Here is a 21,780-nt window from a genome sequence, read left to right on the forward strand (position 1 = left end):
TCTGTTTCTTTTATAGATAGTAGCTCGCGTACCTTAGTTTCTTCAGCTAATTGATATATTAGATAATTAATAGTAATCATTCTTGCATTTACGTTAAAAACCGCGCAGCAAATCGCTTAAGACGTTCACCAAACACGATCGTAGCACGCGAGCAGTACACAAAAAAAAAAATAACAATGCAATTATCAATGCAGGGTCTTTGTTCAGAGGTGGAGAAACTCGAGACGAAGGCATGGCGCCCAGAACCACAGGCCACAGAGCCCCTTTTCCTATTGTGCGCAACGTGGAATTTGAGTATGTGTTCAATGATTCCTTTTTATGACTCACGCCATCCACGTGGAAGCGATCACGCTATTGTGTTTCTGGCACTTAGTTTATTTTTGGAAAACGTATAAAGTTTCACCGGAGCCAGTCAGTGTAATCTGAAGGGCATTCATTGCAAGGAGCTCGATAATAATTTACTGTGGCTGAAGGAGAGCAAATAAGGCAGATTTATCAAACAGCCACATTTTATAAAAAAATAACCGTTTATAATATAGTTTTATTTATTTATTTAGAAAAACTATCAATGAGGAAGTTAAGTTGTTTTCTTTTTTTTATTTGTTAATAGATTATTAAACTAAGCAAACAAATTACATATGTAAAAAAATACAAGCTTTACTGGACAATATTCAAATCGGTTCATGAAATGACTCCAAGATACCTATCGGACCTTTGTGTTAGGAAAAATACGTTTCAAAGAAAATCTACTCTTAGGTAAGCATTTGATTCAAGCAGAGGAAAACTTCTCGAAATCCGGCGCTCCTTAAACACTAAATTCGGAGATCGTGCTTTTGCCGTTGCCGGCCTCTCTGCCTGGAACCAATTGCTTTCAAACTTACGAATCATCGACAGTCCCAGTCGGTTCAGATCCCAACTAGGTATAACCTCACTTCTTTAGTTTTTCATACCCTCAATTTTAAATCAGGAAATATAATATGTCACTTGTTAGTTTAAGTATACAATTGTAAAGCGCCCTTGAGGTGATGAGGTGACAAAAATGGCGCTATTTAAATCAGCCAAATATTATTGTTACTTTTATATTTTTATGTATCGTATTATCATCGATATGATTTTAATGTTTCGCAATTTTGAAATTACTCCGCCTGTGACGTCACAAGTTCTAGTCGGTGAGTTCTGCTGATCGGTGACTTGGCTTCCCGGAAACCAGAAATCTATCACAACACTGTATTATTGGTTGATTTCTAAGAACTTGTGACGTAGTTAATTTTTTTTTTTTTTTTCGTACGTTTTCGAGAAAGTTTACCGTACGACTAAATGCTTTAATTTTTACTGCGTGTAAGAACACAATTTTCAAATCCAATTTCCCGTAGCACTGAACTTCCTCGTTGTCTACCACTGGGCGCGGATAGGGAAATGATAATAGTAGTGTGTGAAACACTTCTTAAAAAATATACGTTGTGGATGATAAAAAGTATCCAGGAAAAAAAAATACTTGCTGCTAATATTTGGAAATCATTTTACTGACAATAACATAATATATTATGCAATTATTACGTTTTGCGCATAGTATATAACAATACATAAAATTGTTCAAATAAATATAAAACTTCGTTTTTATCACTAGTTAAAGTCTACGAGAACTTTAAATTAAAAAAATATTAACAATTAGATTCGCCGATTAAAAAAAATTATTTACTATTACATTACTGAAGCCGAGTAATTTTGCTAATCTGTAAAGCATCACACCTCGATATAAAGAAAATCACCTCGATAATAGAATGGTATTGTTGTCCGCAACAATCGGTGTACTTCAGTAAGAAAATGGAGATGGGCCCGATATTGTTCCCGCACAAAGGGAACCAGACGATTAGGACGAACGCAACGCCTACCGACTTCTTGCACGGCACCTCGGCAATCAAAAGGCTATTGAAGGCTGGAAGGTTAGAAGCCTGGGCATTGTCGGGTGTTTATAATGTTTATGCATCCAAACACCGCATCAGCGGTATTGTTCGCGCGTTCGACAAATCGAGCGCCAATCCCGGTGGTCTATGCCACGACAGCGATGTGCGAGGCGAATCGCTAAAAAGTATCGCCATCGCGAAGGCGTTAAATCAACGAACTCTTTTCGGATTGTTATTATTTGACACGAGATTAGAGCCGAGTGATCGGGCGCCTGGGTGACTGTAAGAGAATATACGGCAGATAAGATTGATAATCCTTAAATTAAACAAGAATCAACCGAGATCAACAACTCTGCAATTGAGTCGCCCATTTCCGAAATCCATCTTGTCCCGACTTTGCCAAAAGTTGTCATTTCCCTTTTTGTCACAAACACATCCACGCGTTACGGTACTGTGTAGTCATTACACATGCGAAAAAAATAATCATTTTAAAACGTGGTTCCAGTGTATGCCATTTCGTGGCTTATTAAAGAAGACATTGAACATAATATTCTAATTTTTTTTAAAAAAAACATTAATTTACGTCAGTACAACGAATAAAACAACATCGTCCAATTCCAAAACGCATCTTGTCCGTCAGCTCGCCATTTATAAATATTCTCTTGTCCATTTTGAGGTCACATTACTACGCAAAATGTGAAATTTTATTTGTTTTTATTACTTGTCAAAATAAATACGGCGTATTTGTTTATTTCTAATTTAAGCTTATTAAAATAATAAAAATATTTTACTTAATGCGGAATTCTCTTTAATATTTTTGCTTTCGTACCTTTTAATCATTGTAATAAATAATAAAGAAAACAAAGTTATATTTCTCCCCTATTCAAAATATAACCATAATAATTCATCTTGTCTTTTAAAAACATTTTCCATACGCATTATGTCCATAAAAAAGTTATAAAGGTCATCTTCTCCACGATATATCTTTAAATAATTAAAAACTATAATTTAAATTGGTTGCAACAGAAGGGAATACATTTTTTAAAAGGGGATATGGGAGTCTAGGCATTTACAGGGCTTATGACCTGTCATTGGCTGGTTTAAGTGGCCACTTTACACACTGGGTAACATTCACCATTCTGCCTATGTTTGAACATCCACATTTCCTCAACTCTTCCATCTGTTGCCTTTTGTGAAGTAAAAGAGCTGAGACCTTTATCATGTGGGTGAGATTCATCCGGCTGAACCAATTCACCTACTAGGCATTCTGGGCAACGCCTGAAAACAATTTTCCAATTTTTTATACTTCTCCTTTTACCAGGTAGTTAATTCAACTATGTTGTTCAGTATGTCCAAATGCTTGCAGACTGGCTGGATTTTCCCCCTAGGGAGTTGTTCATATTTAAATTTGTTCAACTCCCTAGGGAGAAAATCCAGCCAGTCTGCAAGCATTTGGACATACTCAAAACATTGTTGGAAAAACTATAATCATATTTTGGAAATATGTTTTTCCTTAACGCTATATTCAATATTTAATTAGGGATATTTTTAAATACAGAGCGCTATACACACTTTTTGTGAATATCTCAAAAGAAGCAAGACGAATTTTGGAAATGGGTGCTTAATTACTATTAATGAAAACATGAATGTTAATAATTAAATAAATGAACCATCAGATTAAATACATGGTTCAAGACAGTCTTTTTAATTATTGTTTGGTGGTCTGCGTACCTAACAATAGTCGTTTTTTATAGTTTAGAAACAAGATGTACATTTTTTAAAACGCGGCATTGGAAAAAATGTAACGTCTCTCGCTCAAATATTCAGTCAGCTTGGATAACTTGTTAGTCTGTATTTGCACGCGTCTGTATAATTTAAATATGAAATCTGTGACTAGCATCTGAAGCGTAAGGTTGAGCATGTGACTATATCATAATGTAAACCCGAGTGAGTTTCTATTCAAATGGAGAATAGAGACATTTAGATTTTACATCACAATATTTTTTTAAAAGAGAGAAACAGTTTTATAAAACTAAACACAACAAACAAAAATAGTTTTTGTTCAATTCGTCAACAAGAACAAGTAATTACGTCAAACATGTCTTTGAGATATTAAGATCATAATAATTATTATCATGATCTCAACATGTCGGGAATGTCACCTCCCGCAATGAAGCAGATTACACTCTCAGTTAAACGTGTTTTCCTTTAACTGCTTACAGTGCTTACCTAATAGTAGATGATAATGTTTTTTTCTTACATTGGCGTTTTACAAGTTGCACAGCAACCAGCGAAGTTGCACAGCAACCAGCGAAGTTGCACAGCAACCAGCGAAGTTGCAGCTCTCGGGGACTTGGTATTCACGGGAAAACATTCCACAGACCTATTTGAAAGATGTATGTAACGAAAAATGTCGGTGAAATTCTAATACACGCAACTTCGAATGCAATTTTGCTTTCTATAAAAAAAAAAATGTTAATTTTTACAGCGCCGTTTTCGTGAGTTACCACTTCAAGGCCGCCAAGAAAAATAATTATTTGCGTTTTAATGATTTACCCAAATATTTCAATTTTGGGGCTTTTATCAACGCGTTGTAAATAACTCAATTAGAAAATGGGGATCAAGTTGTGGTAGAGAGGGGTTCGAACCTCGGACCTCTGATTCGTGAGTCCGGAACACTAGCCGCGGGATCACAATCTCGTTCTAATCTACATACCTTATTAAGATACACAAATATTTTTTTTTTTAAGTATTGATGATAGAATTGCAGGAATATAAATGTAATGTTCGATTTTAAATTGTTGACAAAAGTGAAGATTTCTTTGAATTTTTCAATTACTACATAGTAAAGTATGGGAGAATTTGTTTTTTTTTACGTCAGGTTTTTCAAAATATTTATATTTAAAAATAATGAAAATGAGACACTATTTTAAGCAGCAACGAACTGGTCGTCAAAGAGGTAGAATCAAGTAGTGTTAAAACAAATATCTCTAAGCAATTTTACACGTTTGAAGCATCGAATCATTGGTTTGAAGTACAAATGAAGAGACAAATGGCTATCGAACTTCGGAAACAAAAATACATTTCGATATTGCTAGCTGACGCCATTCGGCCAAAATCAAACAGAATCATAAAAGTGGACAAACACTCGCAACCAAATGACACGCATCGCGTAGGTTTAGCGGACATGACTTCAGGTTTGTATTGGGATACATACAAATCGTGCGTCGTGTGGTCGTGTACGAGAATGATGTGTGTCAGCAGTTAGCAGTGCCACGCATTTGCGAACCAATGCACCGGCGGCTAAACAAATTGAAAAACTAACTAATGACCAGTAAACACAAGAAAAGGACTTAAAGCACGATAAACGTTCAGACAAAGCTAAACGAAACACAGATCTTTAAATGATTCTTCTTCTTATCATTCTTCTCCCCGATGGAGGTTGGATATCATCGTAGCAATTCTGACTGTGTGTGCAGCTACCATGAACAAGGACTGAGTGCTGCAATGGAACAAGTCTCGCAAGTTCTTCAGCCAAAATATGCGCTTTTTTCCTGCACTGTGTTTCCCTCTAATCCTTCGATGTAGAATGACTTGTAATATGCTATATTTTTCGCCTGTCATCACATGCCCGAAGAACAAGTTTTCCTTTCTTAACGATATTCAGTATCTATCTTTTTTCATTCGTCTGAGAACGTCATCGTTTCGGACTCTGTCCACCCGTGAGATTTTAAATATTACCACATTTCAAACGCTTCAATATTTTTTGAAGTGGGTAAGTGTCCACGTTTTGACGCGGAAAAAAGGACCGAGAAGGTTTTAAAAGTGAATTGTTAAATTAAATATATTTTTAAGACAAAAAATGCCAACAATGCGAGTAATATTGAAATTACGTTTTGAATTTTTGATGTAACTTTAAACGTTAAATTCATGATAAGTATACAAGAAATATAACGAAGCAAAACGGATATCTAATAGTGTAAAAGCAAGTTCGATCAAACTGAGAGATGATAGTTGTCAACAATATTACGTTCCAGGGTTACGCACAAATAAAAGCCACATTCTTAACGATGCATTTTAACAATGCACTTGACGGACATACTACATAATATTATTAACCGGGACAGCGGCACCAGCTATCGGCCACCGGAGGTAGGCAGCAACCAGGCGAGCAGGCTAACAGGCTACTCGCTACACACTCGGTCCAGTTGTGTACGTGAAGAGAATATTTACCGCCTTGAATGTAAAGGGTGACTCAAACAGAGAAAGACCAACGCCATTCTGAAATGTCCAAACGCTGCGCTGGTAAAACGATTTTCGAACGTGTTCAAACTAAAAATGCATTGTTCAGAAGTTTGTGAAACAATAATATCTCCTAGATTACAAGCAGGCATTTTCGGGTCGTGTTTTGAATAAGTGAACCCTTCAGAATAAAATAACAATACGCAAACGTGTACATACATATATTTAAAATATATTATTTTTACATACATTTAGAAGTAATAACAAAGATAAACCAAATATTTTATCCTGGGAATTATTTCATTTATTGGATGAATTGTCAATTGCTTTCATAAGGATTTGAAGGAAATAAAACAAAGGCGCTGCAAAAAAGAGACAATGTATCATATGTATTCTGTATTTCATACGCATGGAGCGAGATACTAAATACACAATGTAGATACGAGTACATAATTTCGAAACGAGTTTTTGCTGCAAAACTTCATTGCAAATAGTGTAAAAACAACACTACAATGTTTGCTATCCTAGATAACTCGTAAAACATATTAGTCTCAGCAAACAATTACACATTTTTGACATCTTCAGATACATAGATACCAGGCGCGTGCGGTGACTTTTATCAGTAAGGACGCTGACAAAAATCCTTCATGTTCCTTATTTTAGTAGGTTTATTCTGAATTATTTAATACGCTATATAAGTTGTCCATTAGAGTAATAATAATTAATAGTTGACAATTAATAAATTTTTCTTCTGCTTTTTCCACTCCTAAGTGGAGCAATTTTCTTCTGCTTTTTCCACTCGTAAGTGGAGCATGTGGACATCACCAGACGCTTCCGGGAGATCTTATCGTTAAGCAGCACTCTCGCCTCCTCTAACGTCAATTCCGCGTCCCTTAGTTCCCCCGAAAAATGCTGAAAGATCGCCATCGATGGTCTTCCAGGACGGTCCCCGTAGGTGTGAAAAGGAGATAAACAATATAAACATCAAATCACCTAAAACAAGACCCGAGGCAATCGTTCTTAAATTTGGGCCAAGTGTCAATAATGCGCTACTTCAAACTTTATGATAAACGTTATTAGAGTCGTTTTTTCTTTGCATTATACATGTTGGATGCTTCTTATCTCTCCGAGTCTCGAAAGCTAAATCTAAAACCTTATGAACCTAAAGCGCGTGCGCGAAAATTTGGACAATTCCTATGGGAACTAGACGCAACTCGACAAGCAGCATCCCGCGTATACAACAAATACTATCAAGAACAAGATACCTATACCTAGTACGTACGTTGATATAGGAAATACGCATATGTAGCTAGGTATGTATACTGAAGATATTGTTTGAATCGCGTACACCCGAACGTTCTCAGTGAGAATTTTAGGGATACATATTTGAAGGTTTTATTTCGTATTTATAACGTTTTTTTATAAAATTCATATTATTTTTGAAATGTTCAAGAGATGCGTCGCATCCACAATATCTATGGACGGAACGCGCCTGATAGGTACTCGACATTGTACTTTAAAATCAAAGACTTGCACCTTAGCGGTATTCCAGGACAAGATTTACTGTATATTTTATCAAGCAGGTATAGAGAAATTTACTATTTATGTATAGAAGTGGTTGGCACGAATATACGCGATCTAGCAGTGCGTTTTAACAAGCAATTAGCCTATGTTTCATAAAGGCAGAGGAGGCAACTTACTTTTAGTCAATTGAGTTGTGATCGAGTTGTTATGCCGGTCAAACGTCATCTAACATAATATACGTGTCTAGTATAATCAAGAGAGGTGAGACTTTCTGAGGAGAGATGACACGAGCTGCCATTGTGAAGAGGTGCAGGATGATCCTCATCTGCTGCAGTGTCCACAAATGCGGATGACTTGAGGATGGCCACTGACAAAACGATATTCGTCTCTGTATACTGGAGCGGCAAGGTCTGAGATCCGGACCCATTAAGTCAGTAAGTTTCGTCTGAGAGCTTATAATATTGTAATATCAACCAAGGGAAGTTTGTAAACCGCCATGTTGATAGGGGCTTATGTCCAAAAAATAAAGATATCAGTTGTTTGAATAGCCAGTTAAACAAAATGACTGAAAAATCACTATATATCTATCAAAATTTCGACGGAAAACAATTTTATTTTCACTATCAAGCACGTCAGTGGTCACTATACATGTTATATGTTTATACAGGACTACTGTTTTAGATCAATTTAATTGAGCCAAAGCATTAAGTGTCACTGGAGTAATTTTAAAGGCGCCAGTTTACCTGGAGGTTTTTTATAAACACATATTAATATCACCTTGCCATTTATGTTCCCAGCGGTGATTTTATTTAACGATTACACATTAATACTACCTTCAAGCTTTTAAAGTGTCATACGATGTTTTAAAAATAGTATAAATAATAATAATAATAATCAATAAAATACAGGTAAATGCTGTGTAAAAACATATAATTTATATTATGCAATTCTTCATTGCGTGCCGATTAGCAAATTATTTAGTCAGATAATAAACTATTATGCATTATTAATGTGACGATTTAGATTTGTTATGATAAGAAAATGAACAAAACATTGAATGCATAACGTATTCAACATTAATTAACTTAAAAGCTTAAGGCAAAAAACAGTGCATTGATATTACGATTATTGGCACTATTTTTAATTTGTGGAATCAATACTAAAACTTACTTAGTAACTTAGTTAAAAACATTATGATATATAGAATAGTGTGTGATTTACATATCATATTCTTGGAGTAAAGAGACATCATGTTATAGAACTCTTTATCAACTGTGCTATTCAACTAACTCTTAACAAATTCAATGTTGCTAATGAAATAAACAAAATTATTAAAGGAATAGTTCCGAAATATTTTCAAAATAAACTAAAAAATAATGAGTTCTTTCATAGAAACTATGCAACAAGAGGATCTAAAAATATAAGACTGGAAAAGAAATCAAAAGCAATGTCCCAGAACTGCCTTACGTACAAGGAAATACAATTATTTGAGGAAATGCCAGAAAGCATAAAAAATGAAATATATTTAAAATTAAATGTAAAAAGTATATATGTGAAAAATATTAGGTAATATATAGTGTAAATAGTGAATATAATTAATGAAAATGTACATATGAAACAGTGAATATTATAAATTAGGATATTAAGTGTATAATAGTGATAAATAATGTTAGAATAAGTATAGATGTAAATATTGTGTTGTAAATATACACTAGACTATGTTAATCATAGAACTAATAAAAATAAATTGTAAAAATTAAAAAAAATAAAAAAATTATAAATAAACCAACTAGGTACGTATTCTGATGGGAAGTTAAAATTTATCTAAAATTTTATCTACAAAGTAAAATTAAGTTTTCTGTATGAAAAATAGAATATGTTTACAATTTTTTTTCTAAACACACCTTCGTACATAAATATCGATATTAGTTTATACCGTTTCAGTATATACCGATGAAGATAGCCATTAATAATCGCGGCCCTGGGGTGGTATTCTGAACGCAAAAGCGCGCGTAGAAAACGCATTTTCGACGTACTAAATACACGCTAACAGAGCGATTCCTTCGCGCGCAATTCCGTTCAGAATACCGGTCCTGAAAGCACTTAAACACGCCTTACTAACATAACTATGTACGTAAATAATGTATTATTGATAAATAAGTATTTTAACATACTATTTGTGATGTTTTTTTTCACATCCCTCGACTTTCAAATATTCCATATTTCCCACACATTGTCAGGAACCAATTATGTGCGAAAGTTGAGGGCCTACTGTACATTTGCACCATTATACCGTACTTGTATGGGCAATTAGTAATCTTGCATACATAAATTTAGTTCAAACGACGTTTTTAGCGGATGATTTAAAACTTCGAATGCTGTGCATCATTTTCCGCATCGGCATTATCTGCATAGAATCAATTATGGGCAAAAAATTATTATCTTTATACAATGTGCAAATCTCAGACAAAATAAAAATCAGATTTCTCTAACTCTACTTAAGCTCGGCATTTTTATTTATTTGTTTAAATGTACAATACAGCACTACTCCCAACTACAATGTACATAAATGGATAATTAAGTAATTACAAAAACATATTTTAAAAAAGCGCAATAGATTATGCAGGTCCATAAAAACAATAGTAAACAAAGACAAATAAGTAACTGATATACAATATGATACGTAGTTAGAGATGAAGAGTCTAAAACTTGTAATCCCAGCATGGAAAAGATCCACCTCTCTCGGTAGGCTGTTCGTCAGAATCATTCTCCCCACAGGCATTATCAGCGGTAAATTTGTCCTGCATTCTGGAACAAATGGTCTGTGTTGCCTAGCTTTTAAATAGTTAATCGGTACATATAATTTATGCGCCCCAAAATGTTGGGATTGTATATTAACCCGCTAAGAAGTTTAAGTGCGACAATGCTCCTTCTGGCCCACAAACTTGTTATACCGAGCATACACAAAAAGAACAATGATGGGTACTGCAATGGGTAGTATCCATACTCTCTCATGTAGAGGTAACGAAGAAAAGAAGTTTGTTCCAACATTAAAACACGCCTATGTCTTTAAACATTATACAAGAGTAATATCTTAATCAAATTTTCTATTTTGGTTGCAGAAGATAACACAAAACTAATAAGATGACTGTCAACAATACGTCACATCAATGGAATAGCAACAGTGTGAAGATAAAAGTGAAATCATTTTCCTAATGGAAGGCGGCACTGGGAAACGTCTAGGGGAGCCGTCTCCTTTAAATTTCAACCGTCAATCATAGTATCCGCTTTGAAGACGATACTAAAACTCAAAGAGGATACACCAATGTTGCTATTAAAAAATAATTTGTAGAAAAAAAACTCGAAAAAGTACATCAACGCATGGCGTAACAATAAAACAAACTTGTCAGAATCCCGCAAGATTACTACGACTCTAGTTATTACATTATTTATCATCCATTTAATTGGGTTAAAAGAGATAACATACATCCAGGTATTTTCATGATTTATGCATATTTACATACAACATACGAGTAGCGTAGGTAGCTAAGGGAGATCAGTCTGAATTTAGAAGTCAAATGCGATTATATCTTGGAATTTCATCTACAATAATTATTCAAGCAAAACAACCGAGGATTAAGGTGTATTGGTTCGATACGAATATGAAATGTTGCTGAAAAGGACAAACTAGATTTCGTAAATTCTGAACATTGGTCGTTTATTCTTCGACAGTAAAATACATAATGAAGTCGTTTTAATTCGAGTATTTATATTAGGGTGGAAATATTTATTGAAATATGTTCGCCTCTTGGTGTAGCTCATAAATTTCTAGGCGTTCAGTAGTGATTAATATTAGTAGTCTAGAAATGTTCTCTGTTCCGCGTATGTAGTGGCCATTTAATGCACTGAAGTGTGTCTGCGTCTCCTCAAAGCGGTCTGGACGGGATTAATCAAAATTTGTTTCGCATTCCTCATTCTATCTCCGGGGCACATACAATGTACGGATATTGTCGAACCGGGAGGAGCGCGGGAAGAAGACTATTGAAATATATTTTAAAACACAACCAAATAAGCGGTTAGATGACCTTGATCTCTAATAACCACTAGTAGAGCTGTCAAATAGAAAACAAAGTAAACAATTCATAGTTTCCAAATGTGTAAAGCTAGTTTTACAAAAAAATGGTAACCGACTATCGATTGAAGATCGCATCAAAACAATTTTTATTCATAATAGGAAAATATCACATACTAAGAATTAAAAAAAAAAAAAAAAATGAAATGGATTTAGAATAATTAATTGTGTTTTTAAAATCAATATGGATACTGTGGAGAAATGTTTTCATATATAAATTTTAAAAATATTTTTTTTTAATACGTCTCTAGAAAAACGCGACATATTTGGCCTTGATAGTTGTGACGTCAAGATTCGTGACAACGTTTTACACAAATTTGAACGGTCAGGAACAAATAATAACTAATAAGTAACAAAAAACAGTATTTCATAGACCTTTTTTACTTAAAAAATGTTTTTAAAAAAACGTGATATTTCCCTATTCATACGATCCGCAGAAACAACATGATACAAAAATATGAGTTATCGGAGGTAGATGTTTTGTGGCGTATTTAATTAAATAATTGCAGAAACCAGTGACTAACGAATGCCTCGGGTCAAAATAATAGATATTGTAACCAACGATAATATTACTAAGACGCTGTAGCAAAAAACACAACCACGGCGGTACTTATTTATGTTTGTCATACTGGCTGGCTATAAGGATTAAATGGTAATTCATAGGTTTGGGGCTCTGTCACGAATGCCGCAATTATAATAGCCTTAATTTAAAACACCGAAATCTGTACTACCAAAATTATGATTTTCGCTTGTATCATTTCGGAAATAATAACGGGTGACATACGAGACACGATTGCGACAACAAAGATCAGGGGTGTGTCGATTTGTAGAATAAAAAACCGTCTAGGACCGTCGACAGGCATCGCTAATAACTTTCGGCTGGTACCTGCGGACGCTACCATGCATGGCTAACAACGAATATGATCTAAAAAAGAAACAAAAGGCCGTACAATAGCTGGAAATTGTCAAGTCGATTCTTGCACAATGTGGCTAGGCGGTATGTGACAAGAAATTGAAGTTCGTATCGATTTCGATTCCCCAGAATCGTGTACCGAACACCGACACGGTCGAAGAGAAGACGATACGGAATAGAGTGATGAGTCACGGAATATTCGTGCACATCAAGGGTGTGATGTCATACAAATATACATATTTCGGCAAACGAAGTAGTGATAAAAACAAGCTCGACTCTTCTCCGATTATGATTTCCTGGTAACAGGTTTAGATTTAAAGTGATATGTCGGAAAAAAATAATTGAATTAAATAATACTCGCACACGAATTCAGCCAATTGCATAATTATTCGTAAACGATACGACTGGCGTGGGTGTCAATATTTACAATGTACATAACGAATAATAATTAATATGATAATATAACAGGTGAAAGTAAAAAGTACTCACATCTGGATGTTCTTTTACTGGTACATATACTTTCTCGGTGAGTGTTGTGACGATGCCCTCTGGTTCTGGAAGTACCAATGGATCTTTCCTGACTCCATTTATTTGGAATAAGCTGGCGCGGACCTTTGCTATTTCTGAAAAAAAAGAGAACATTACAGTTAGTATTTGTACAAATGTAAAACAATAACTAAACTAACGAAGCGGACATCCACACAAATTTATTGAAAAGCATACAAAAAAAAACCTTCGCTTTGCTTTGTACTTTTAACAAAGAAAAGAAGTATTGTATCATAAATATCAATTGAAGCATAATTAATTTATTTGTCATACTCTCTTTTACTACCTTCCTTCAATGTAACTTACATTAACTTTATTTGTTTTAAATAAACAAATACAGCATTACATACTGCGCACAATGAAATTTAAAACGGTTTCAGTAATTCAAAATTAAAAAGTAATTATTAAAAGGAACGAGTTGAAATTTGCCACTTAAATTCGAATTCAAATCAATAAAAAATTCGGAGTAATAAAAGAGCAAACCCACAATTAAGTAATTGACGAGGTAATGTGTGCGGGTTGATTGAATGGAGTCAATTGGTGACGTCACGTGACCCCTATCGAGGGTCGAATGTAACCCCGAACCGAAAGGATAAAAAGCAACGAGGAAAACGGATTAAAATAACAACGACCCCGACCCGCATACTCTGTGGGGTGGAGGGTGTTTTTAGCACGTTAGAATTATGGGGCGAAAACGATCATTGGAATATCACCAATTCGACACAAAAATATACAAGGAAATAACATTAATGGCTTTGGTGTATATGTTCACGACAGTTCTTTGTTTTAAATTTGAACCAACAACAAAACAAAAAACTTTAAAAAATTTAACATAACAGATATTATTTACTACCTTCTCAGAGTAGTCGACCCGATGCGATGATCTAGTATTGACGTAATAATGACATACCTAGTATTTTGTGACGCAATAAAGATTTAAAAAAAAAACCTATATGTTGACCTAGACACATAGGAGAGGGCAAATAATTATTGTGAATCACATCAAAAGTTTATATGTAGGCATTAAATTTTTGAATACTTTTTGATAAGACGGTAATGCTGTAAAAATAACATTTTAAAAGGCACTTGGACATTATTAAATAAATAAATACAAGTATCTTAAAATAGCTACCGTATCATAGTTTACTTGCACATCTTTTAATAAAAAGCAGTTATCAACTTGTCATTCTGTGATAAGTTAAAGTTATTAAGACTGGTAGCCCTGGCGGAGTTTAATTAAATCTAATTAATGACGATGCGATAAATTCTTCTAAAGATTTACTCGCATGTAATTGAGCGGGCCATTTGGGCCAATGAAAGGGGAAAACGACCGCTACTTTAAAATACATGTTTTACTGGCCGTAAAACGTTTTATTTGGACTATAGATCGACGTTTTAATGAGAACTTTGTACTCTAATCACAAAGAAAGGCTAAGAAAGAAAACGATAAGCAGAAAACCAGCATAAAGATAATATGTTAACGTAATCAATGTAATGTATCAATGGGATCAATGGCGTTATGATACGGGGGAGTTTAGGGTGAGTTCGATAGGGTCATGTTGGAATCTGTGTTAGGGTTTTACTTATGCGCTTCAGAATACGAATTGTTTTTCTATCGTTATTTGAGTGCGTGTTGCATCGGGCGAATTCTTCGAATGTTTCCTAGATACGAGTACATCCACCACAGGGGTTTTGTGTCGTATATTTTGTGTCGTATATTTTGTTTGTATTACTACGTTCTTCTGCCTTTCAAAGAAGGGTCTGGGAAGTATGGCCGCGGTCCCAATTTGGAACTAACGCTGTATTCCTTCACTGTCATACAGCGAAACTAGAATAAGCTGAATGCACTGACCGTGTGTATTAAGTGACTATGCTGCAGTGGTGGGTACAATGAAAGCTTTAAAACTTTCTGTTGTGTTATTTTGTAATGAAATATTGCATTTTTGCTGAATTAGTTGAAAAGAATTTGATAGAGAATATGCAAAACTGAAGAAAGTTTCAGGGAAGGGCTGAGCGCTCTCATTATAATTCTCAATAATAACATATTGAATCAAACACACCCTGAGAAAATTACAGTTCAGCTTTTAACAAAAAAAAAAAAAAACTTTTTCGGTTTTCAGTTTTCCATTTTTAAATCGGCCTCGTCGTGAAGTGGTCAACGCGTTTACCTACCATGCAAGAGGTCTCGCGTTCGATTCCTGGCTGAAAAAGGTCTTTTTCCACTTAAATATTATTTCATAGTCTGGATTGGCACCTGAAGCGAAAAACTAATCATCTTACCTTCATGTAGCAAAGATGATCAAGATACGCTGCGATTGGTATGCGAATGCAGTGCCCTATGTACCATCAGGTGCGGAAAAGGAATGATTGTGATAATGAATTTTTTCCTGGCCAATTTTTTTCCAAAAACGCAAATGCGTTGGTCGAAATGGACGAACGTCAAAACTATGCGTGAAGTGGATCGGTTATCACGTCTTGGCAAGGAATTAAATTATGCATACATTAACCAGCACATTTGGTATAACTTGGGATGAATAATAACGTTAACTAGAGCAGAAAGTTATCTTGATTAGTCATAAAATGTACGAATAGATTGATATACGACTTGTAAGTTCAATTGCTAGCAGTGGCAACATTGACTACATTGTATTAGAGTAATAATATTATGGACATTAAGGACTCCTAACAATATTGAAATCGACAAACGACACAGATGTTAGTCTTCGATACTATACGACATACGTATAGGTGACAACCATAATGCCTCCGTATTGATCAATGTACATATTTATGGTAGGAAAGACGTGTTGGCATAATTGTAATTTAAAAGCAATTAGGAGCTCTAAAGTAGAATTTTACGATCTGTGGTCGAAGTTGTACTCTCAATGTCTTCTTGTACCGTAAACTGTAAGCAACAAAAATAAACAGATTTCACGAGCCGTTCAGTACTCGAAGATTGTTAATTGCTACCATCAATATCAGTGGCCAAAGAAAATTTCACACGCGTGTGACAGTGCACTGTTTGAATGAAAATTCGATTATTTGCAAAATAATCTAATAACAATAAGAGCCGATTAACGAACCGATACACAATACAACGGACCGATTTCCGAGAAGAAACCTGACCTGCTCCAATTGAGATCAATTGTCGTCTCCGAGGAGGTCGACCTCTGTCATCTGCCATCTCGTTTCCCGCCCGCGGCCATATTGCATTCCACGGAGATTTAAATCAGCGCTGCATAGAAAGGTCATCACGAAATCGGAAATTAGTTTAGATTATTTGTAGATAGGAATAATGCATTGGAAAGCCGAAAACGAAAGCTAATTACTGGCCTCAGGTGCGACAGTATCTAATGTTATATTATTTTCGTGTCGCTTCTATCGGAGGCTGGCGACCATCGTTTGAAACTCCGGCGATCCTGAGCCATTCTGATAAAAATTGCTACATCTGGTTTTCCAAACCACTGCCGAAAATTCCAGACCCATAATGTTATTTTACGTGCTACACCCCGTCTACCCCACAGAGGAGAAGATAGCTTCCCTTCCTCTATAATATTGCGTGCTTCTTTTATTTATTTATTTATTTGACACTTTATATACATATACAAAATATATATACATATAAGGGCGGGCATATTGCCTTAAGGCAATTTCTTCCTACCTACCCAAAACCGTTAAGTTTGAGAAAATTATAAATACATGGACATATTGAATCTTACAATTTTATACAAAAATTAAAAACAAAGATTAACAAAATAAAAATATATATAAAAAAAAAACACACTATACTATGAAGAGAGGAGAGTGACTAATACCCGTATGCAGAGACAAACCTTAAGGTGAGGAAAGTACATTCTATTGTCGTCACCTTCGGGTTATTATCTGCATATAAAATTATAATGTACTTTCCTCACCTTAAGTTTTGTTTCCGCATACGGGTATAAGACTTCTTCAAGTGGTTGTACAGAGTTCTGAAGTTAGTGTAATGAGTAGGGAAGAATAAAAAATCAAATCAATTTATTAGGGAGACCCGGCTTTTACTAATACATTGCGTAATAGACAAATAAAATTAATATAATAATAAATAACAATTCACAATGTATCCAATGTTTTCATTTATGTTTTTTTAAAACAAAAAATTAAGGACACTTGGCATGTGCTCTTCTTCCACAACTTCTCAGTTTCCTTCATCATGATTTCCCTGCATAGGATACTGCATTTGTTCCCATTGTATCTAGATTATTTTTGTTGCATAGAAGGACATAATATCTCTATTCGATTTCCGTGTTTAGGTGAACCACGAGTAAAATATACTATGAAAAATAATAATAATAATAATATTTGGCTGATTTATTATAATAGCGCCATTTTTGTAAAAACTCACCACAAGGGCGCTTTACAATTTTACGTTATTTTTTTAAGTATGCATCCATCCCAAGAAGGAATTTATTTACAATTTCATACGTAAACTTACATTCTAACTGAGCTAAAGTTACATAATATGTTTTCTGATTTAAAATTGAGGGTATGGTAAACTACATAAGTGAGATTGTAGTTGGGATCTGAACTGACTGGGACTCTCGATGATTCGTAAGTTCGAAAGCAATTGGTTTCAGGCAGAGGGGCCGGCAACGGCAAAAGCACGATCTCCGAATCTAGTGTTTGGGCAGCGCCGAATTTGGACTAGTTTTCATCTGACTGAATCAAATGCTGACCTAAGAGTTGATTTTCTTTGACATGTATTTTCTCTAATACTTAGGTCCGATAGGTATTTCGGAGCCATTTCATGAAGGGATTTGAATACTGTCCAGCAAAGCTTGTATTTACTATGGGACAAATAAATAATCAAATAATGTATTTTAAATGTTCCAGTCGTGATTTGTGTTAAGAGCTGCGATGGCATAACAAATAATGATCACAGGGTATGAAATATAATTCAATATTTCGTCATTTTTCTAAGAAAATCAATTCAAAATGGATCATTAATTATAATAACAATTGAATGATAAACATATTTTGCGAAAAATCATAAATGCTAGCAGTACTGCAGAAAATTAAATGAAATGACTTGATTTGAAGTTAGAAGGCACGGTGAGAACAGGCTCTTGTTTACTTAGAGTGATGACGCGAACTTAAGATGCCTCCATAATTTATTTATTTATATATACGCCCAATGGGCACTTTTAAGGACATATTTATACATAGAAAAATATTATAAAGGTAAGTAGAAAGACTTGGTGGGAGTGGAAGCGGGAGAGAGGTGTTTTTAATTGAATTTGATTCAGTGATCGTTTAAATGAAGACAACTTGTTATCAAAGAAATCAAGACTGGTATGTTTGTTGGCAGACTTCTGGGAATGAAAACCGCTAGTTCTATGGTTATCGGTATGAAAGAGTAAGTTTTGTCTGAGGTTTCTAGCTGGGATATTTTATTGAGCTCAGCAGTTTAGGCGCATCAAAGAGTGAGTTGAAGATTTTAAATAAGACTAGAAGGTCGGATTTATTTCGACAGTCTTGAAGAGAAGATATATTTAAACTAGTTTCTAATTCATTATACGTATATCAGTATCTGGATAAGCCCAACCTACAGCCCATCTTTCTTAAAAATCGATGTTGAACTGATTCAATAATTTTGATGTGAACATCATAATATGGATTATGCAATTATTCCGCTGCGCTTCACGTCTTACTGACTTCTCACAACTGTACTTTTTCCTTTAAAAAGTATTACACATTTTGTCAAGGTTTGCAAGAGAAAAACAAATAAGACAATTCCAGCATTCGATCGAGAAGATCAATTTCGTGTTCATAAACGAATTAATTAATGCACTTTAGAAGAAGGACACATTAATTTACCGCGTGTGAGATTTTTTTAATGCAATAGGAAAAGATACACATAAAGTACTATATACGTATGTAGATACGAGTAAATAAACGAATCGTAGCAAGAATTAAATATTATTACAGGAGCTTTTGTATACTCTTCAAATAAAATGCAAACAAACGTGCGTAAACTTCTGTTGGGAGTTTTCTGAGTGGTGCAAGCGGCATGAAAACGTCAAATCGCAAACATTTCTACACAATTTATACTTCTACACGGAAGACGAGTTTACTAAGTGTTTTGTGAGGTTCGTGGTCAAGTGTATAATGCTCTTAAATTGTTTATTCTAGCAGAAAATATCGTGATGTTTCAAAAGGCGCAAGCGCCGGCACATGAATAATGGATGCTCAGACTGTATAACGAATTAAGTCATAAATACAAGTAATAATGAATTCTTACAAGAAAAGCGAATGTTTTATGATGAAAAATGCATAAAACATGAATATTCTAATTAAGTGAGTAAGTCAAATTGATGTCGTATTTAAAGCATGTTTAGGGAAGTGAGTAAACGTACTTTGATATCGATTTTTTAATAGGAAAATTTTACGGAGAAAAGTCGAAAAAGGAACAAACATAATACATCTATTCTTTACAATTTAAAACACTAACAGGTGAGCAGAATTGAGAACATTTTATTTGTAAGAAATCTTAAAACTGTTAAAAGAATATACAACGTACACATAAAATTAAGAATAGTCCAGAAATCGCGTACGCGCATCAAACGAAACGAAACGTTTTGACCATTAGTTTCTTTGTAGACGTCAGCGTCGCTAAGTACGCAACTCCCGATTTGAATTCTATTTTTTTTATTTTTTTTAAAGGAATAACCCGCTAAGCCTCTATTTTGAGGCTTGTCAGCAGGTGGAATAGAGGGGATATGGAAGAAGGTAATGAAAAATACACCACAACACCCAGACCAATGCAACTGGCGGGAATCGAACCCGCGACGCCAGTTTCACAGATAGCCGTCTAACCAACTGCGCCACGGCGCCTTGTTGCCGTGACAAACTATGCCGTGTTGTGTCGTTTTAAAGTGTAGAAATACTGCTGGGATAAAAAAGAAACACGATGGGATCACACTTCATGCGTAAGTAGAAAATGCATGTGTAAGTAGTAAATGCATTACTTAAAAATTAAATTATTCCCATCCTGTCAGATTGTCAAAGAAAACAAAATGGACATTTTGCTAGTGTTGCCAGGGTAGTAAAAATGTTTACGCTACTTTGCTCATCTAATGAGAGAACTTAGAAAAATTGGACCTCTCGGATTAAACAACGCCGTGGTGGACATTTGACCGACATTATCTTTAAAATATAATGGCATCAAATACTATTTAACATGACATAAAAATATCCGCTTTATGTAAAATAAAATTAGTTTCATATTTAAGTTCAAAGTTCATTAATTCAATTACTCTTATTAAATGACCCCTTATTTATCTACTCTGTTGTGTCGATCAATGTTTCCGCGTGTACAATAAAATTCTAGATACATTACCAAATTGCTTTTTATTTAAAAATATAATTATTTTACATTTTTGTTATGATTATACTTTTCGCGATCTGGAAAAATTACGCGGCGACTTCACGCATGCGCGCGGCGAAAGTGAGGTGTTTTTTGGACACAGTCCGATGTATTCAAATATGATTCTACGCTCCTTCTGGACTTTTCTTAATTCTATGTACCTTTATTTCAAATAGTTAGTATAACGCAATGCAAAATACTTTATCTTAGTACGTTTAGCGTAGCGTCGGTTTAAACATTTTAATGAATGGTATTATAAAGTCTCTATGAGCTTTCTCTGCGACGACATAACAATGACACGTCCGTATTGTTGTCGCACTGGTAGATATAAAAGCCGTTAAATAACCCGAGGAGAGGGCGCAAAGAGTTATGAGTGTCACCAAGGTGAAAGCAGCATTATGAAAGTCACTAAGCGTATCAACCAAATTATTGCAATACATTTTGCCCACAAATTAAAAAATCATTACTCCGGAAACTTCTTCACATAACAAGACAATAAAGGTGGAGATAATAAAAGAGTCCTTTGACGAGACTCACCTTTCTGACTCTAGATACAAAAGTAAAAATGAGTCAAATCAAAAAGGTATTCAACAATGTTTTGAGTTTGTCCAAATTTTTGAAGAAAAGGACTGGATTCAACCTCCTTGGGAGCTGTTAAAACATTTTACAGAAGGGAATATAGAAGTTTAGGCATCCAAAGGTCTTATGACATTTCATTGGCTGTGAATGGCTGCGAATTGGCAGTGAATGCCACACAGTGTGTATAGGTGTATAGTGGCTACTTAAACCAGCCAATGACATGTCATAAGCCCTGTGGATGCCTAGACTTCTATATTCCCTTCTGTAAAATGTTCTTCGTGTCTGTTGTAATATTTAAATATTAACAGCTCCCAGAGGGGTTTAATCCAGTTCTTGTCTACAAAAATTTGGACAAACTCAAAACATTGTTGATGAATCCACCGAGTCCAAGAAGAAGTATAACAATTGAAAAATATTTTCAGGCGTCGCCTGAAATGTGGGTGAAATAATTCAATCAAATTTATCTCACTCGCAACAATAAAGGTTTCAGCTTTTTAATTTCACAAATGTCAACAAATAGAAGAGCCGAAGGAAT

The 21,780-nt window shown here is 34.7% G+C and overlaps 1 protein-coding gene across 1 annotated transcript in view; it reads right to left on the minus strand.

The window, feature by feature from the left end:
• Window positions 1–12,037: 12,037 nt before the first annotated feature.
• The window catches only part of LOC148282771 (protein held out wings-like), a 129,209-nt gene continuing 119,466 nt past the window's right edge, over window positions 12,038–21,780 (minus strand). The window contains exon 2 of the mRNA XM_088224564.1: window positions 12,038–13,338. Within this exon, the coding sequence (XP_088080690.1) occupies window positions 13,139–13,338 (200 nt within the window). The 3' untranslated portion in view covers window positions 12,038–13,138. The remainder of the gene's footprint in view (window positions 13,339–21,780) is intronic.

The sequence above is a fragment of the Micrasema longulum genome, unplaced genomic scaffold (assembly GCF_059751315.1).
Source record: "Micrasema longulum isolate JH-2025_06_02 unplaced genomic scaffold, ASM5975131v1 h1tg000297l, whole genome shotgun sequence".
Taxonomy (NCBI): domain Eukaryota; kingdom Metazoa; phylum Arthropoda; class Insecta; order Trichoptera; family Brachycentridae; genus Micrasema; species Micrasema longulum.